The 4073-nt window shown below is 38.7% G+C and overlaps 1 protein-coding gene across 1 annotated transcript in view; it reads left to right on the forward strand.

Annotated features, from left to right (window-relative positions):
• The window catches only part of LOC101851057 (DEAD-box ATP-dependent RNA helicase 42), a gene marked incomplete in the record, with an annotated part of 27836 nt that overhangs the window by 13466 nt on the left and 10297 nt on the right, over positions 1-4073 (forward strand). The window contains 1 exon segment of the mRNA XM_005102591.3: positions 868-903. Coding sequence (XP_005102648.2) covers positions 868-903 — 36 coding nt within the window.

Raw genomic sequence — 4073 nt, forward strand, 5'->3', positions numbered from 1 at the left:
GTGTGTGTGTGTGTGTGTGTGTGTGTGTGTGTGTATGTGTGATTCCAGACGAATTTTTGCTCCTTTATTACATTCGGTCAGACCACTCCTTTCACTAAAAGAGGTAGAGGCCAGGCATAAAACGTACACTTTAACACCGACACCTACCCTACGTGTACACGGGCTAGGGCTGTGCGAGTTCAGTATTTTGAACTCGAGTCCGAATCTGAGTTTTTATTAAATGTCCGAGTGAGCATTCGTGTACTCGAGTAGTCGTCAGCATGGGCTCAAAGTAACTTGCTGATACCTGAACTAAATTTAACCAATCAACATATATGATAACGATAATACAACAGCAGAGAAGAAGTATTTATGCTAGTGAAAACAACAAACAGATTTACCAGAATGTATTTCAGTAATGCTCCCAAAAACAAACAAAAAAAGAAATTCAAAACAGCAGTAAACAAAAACGATGAAAACTGTACACTCTTTGTTTCTACAAAATGCCCCCTCTTGGAGAAAAAAGTGGATACTCGAGTAACTGGATGTTTTTGAGTCGAGCAAGTAGCAGAGAATTAACTCTACTTTAGCGAGTACTCACTGGGTTTAATACTCGAGTATCAACACGCCCCTGACTGTGGTCACCGCAAACATTTACACTCTGAAGAGACAGGTGGCTTAAAAACAGGAGTGGTGGAAGGGGCTTGCTTGGGGGGGGGGGGGGGGGGGGGGGGGGGTTAAACCTTATAGGCTCGCTGATAAGTGTACGCAGGCCTTTTTCTCCCCCTTTGACCCAACAATGCAAACCCAACTACACGAAGATAATGCATGTGTGCGCCACGTAACCTCTGACCCTTGTCCCCCCGACGACCTCTCGTTGCCTTTCAGAAAAACGGCAGTGTGTGGACTCCGTACACAGTTCAGGTATACGACGCACCTGAGATACTATGTTATGTCGTAGCACTGCTGGTCGATTCCTTTGTTTTGTTTTGTTTCGTTTTGTTATGGTTTTGTTTTTGTTTTTTATTTGTTTCTTTGCTGTTCCATCTGCGTGCTCTCTGTACCGTTCATAGACTTGTATTACAATATCCAAGACTGGGCACTTCTGAAGTAATTCCGGGTCATCATGACGTAATTCCCGTTCACAAAGGAGCGTACCATTTGACTCTCTGTGGAACCAAATGAAGGGCAAAGAGAGAAAAAGTAAAATGTTGCACGCAAACTTGACTACAGCGAGACTTGTGTTATTCCCTTCATTTGCACGTCCAAGGCACGCAATGCGCATTGGCGCAGCGAGTTTGTTTTTCTTTACAAAGTGCAAAGAGTGACGGCCTTAACAGTGCCCAGTCTAGTATATTGTAATTTAAGTGTATGGTACCTTATTTCTAGCGTGTAGGTAACCCTGGCACTTTCGGTATTCGTGTTTCCCACGATAATAACTAACAGACCCAAGATACGGCCATGCTAAACGTCGCCAAAGGTTGTACCTTACAAGAGTTACTCGTCTGTTTAAGATACTTACGATAATTATGTCCTTAAAAAATTGTCGATGACGACAATTATTATGTAGCCCACTAGATTTATCTAGTCCTCTGAAGGGTCATTCCGTGAAAAGTGAAACACGTAATGTGGAGAAGATGGCTCACTATAAAAAAAAATTAAGTAGCAATACAGCCTTTTGTTTGTTTGTTTTATGCAACCTTCTTCGAGCAACAACAAAAAAATAAGAATGGCTCTTTCATTGATTAGACTTTTTCCAACAGGTTATCATCCCTTTGTTACATGTGTCAGTTTCCGTGGAATCAATGTTATGATGATACATTGTATATGTATTTAGGGAGTGGCGTGTGGAAAAGACAAAGAGTGTGAGCAAAGATTCCTAACTCTGAACGATTTGTGGGTTTTGGACAAAATAGTTTTGAACGGAAAGAGGATGTTTATTGTTGAAGAAAAAATAATACAAGAAATTGTTTAAATCTCTTTAAGTATTATAATACAGATCTGTCAGTGAAATGGCCATTGGGTGTAATATGGTTTGGTCAAGAGTCACGTGTATACCAGGTTGCCAGATCATTCCCAGGCCCCCAACCAAATTGGTGTGAAAAAAAGAAACTCCCCAAACTTGCATACAACTGCCCAAAGCTCTGAGGTTGTCGTATTTGTGGGATTTACAAGATGTAAACGTCAACTTTTATTGATCGTCAGCGGGAGTCGCTAATATTAACAAACGTCCAGGAATTTTCATATTTCAAGTAGTAAAAGAATAAAACAAAAGAAAACCGTAAAAATCTGCCAAATGACTTTTTCCCTGTCAAACGACTTTTAAAACTGCCAGATTAATTTTACTTTTGTTGAGGATTCTGCTAAACAGGCAACCCTGGTGTGTACATGTACATAAAATAATGTTTAATTTACATATATCGCCGAACTTTTGGTCTTTAAATAGAAAAAGTACATTTGAGAAACGAATTTTAAAAAGTGGATTTCTGAAGACTCGTTTTCTTAAGAGAGTGAACTGTCTTGCAGAGTACTGATTATATTATAGTTTGTTTTTTGGTTGTTTTGTTTTTTGGTTGTTTTTTAATTACTCACCAAACGACGACAGAAGACGAAAGGAGAGCGTAGTAAATTGCTTTTTAAAACCAAGGTTCTCGAAGGACCCTGTCATATGATCAAAAGACATGGTTTTTTATTTTGTTTATTTTTTCGTTGACGTTTTCCCGGTGAAGTTTAGCATGGGCGCACCAGATAGGCGACACCTTCCGTCACCTGGCTATCTGTGCTTTATAAACTAATTACGCCTGCGGCTCCCCACCTTATGAGGGGGGAAACGTTTTGGGGGCGGGGGGTGGGGGGGAGATTCCCTGTGAAAGACAACAATGTGGACAAATAAGGGAAAATACTGCGCAAGATTCGGTGACATTTATGTTGATCAGATGCCTTCCCTGTTGTAATAATACATATAGATCTACGGTGTATATGATTTTCTCCCTTGTCATACACTGCATGATTACCAGAACAACCAACTTCTAGTTCTTTGGCAGTTTTTTATTTTCCTTTTTTATTTTTTTTTATTTTGAAAAACTCTTAGTACACGGAAGCCTGTTCCACGTTTGTACGTACTCAGTTTTGTCATCCAATTTTTCAGCATCACAAACTATGCTGTAACCTAAAATAAATTCTAAACAGACTAAAAATGAGTGCTCCATGGAATGAGCATACAATTCCATTATGGATAAGAAAGATTGTATCGCAAGTCGGTAGAATCAAGCGCAAGTCAATTTTTTGGCAAATGAAATTTTTTGATCATCTTAAAGCTTGTTCACTTGCCTGGCTTTTGATGAAAATAATATAATTCTGTCTTGCACAGAAGTTGAGATATTTGCAAATGAAGTAGATGTGGAGTCGCCTGGTAACCGAAGTAAAAAAAGAACAAGAAAATGGCCGCCAATGTTTGGTGACTTTTGAAGCTTGAGTGGCCTTGTAAACTGCGAATTAGCCTTTTTTATGCCTTTGTTCAACATCAGTAAAATCTACTCAAAAATTTGATTTTTGTTGGACATAAATCATGCTAAGTGAAAAAAAAAACGAATTGAAAAAAATTCCCCCCTCAGGCCAAAAAAAAAATGTCAGTTTCTTTGATTTAATATTTCGACGAGCGCCTGATTTCGCCACAATGCTACACATTTTCTGGAGTTACCCGGATGTATGTTATGTGTGTAAATGTAAACAACAGAGTGACACTTCCCGTCAGCTGGACTGGCGAGCCGTGTACAAAGAGCTCATCCAGAAATTCTATTCGCTTGAAACCTCATCATAATTCCCTTTTTTCTTTATTGGTGTCTTTAGCTGCTTTCTTTGTTGTACATTTTCAAACTTCTGCACTAACTGATTGATAGGGCCTTTTTTTTTTTCTTTTGGTCATTATATTCGTTAATCCTCTTTAATTGCGGTTTATTTGATTATTCTTTTGTGCGAAAATCCATTAACAAATGTATTCGTTTTCTCTTGTTTTTGTTATCATTTAATTTTATTGGATATTTCTGGTTTTATTTTTGTTGTTGTTTTGTTATTGTTTCGGGATGGGGTGGAGA

The sequence above is a fragment of the Aplysia californica genome, unplaced genomic scaffold (genome assembly GCF_000002075.1).
Source record: "Aplysia californica isolate F4 #8 unplaced genomic scaffold, AplCal3.0 scaffold00331, whole genome shotgun sequence".
In the NCBI taxonomy this organism is placed as follows: domain Eukaryota; kingdom Metazoa; phylum Mollusca; class Gastropoda; order Aplysiida; family Aplysiidae; genus Aplysia; species Aplysia californica.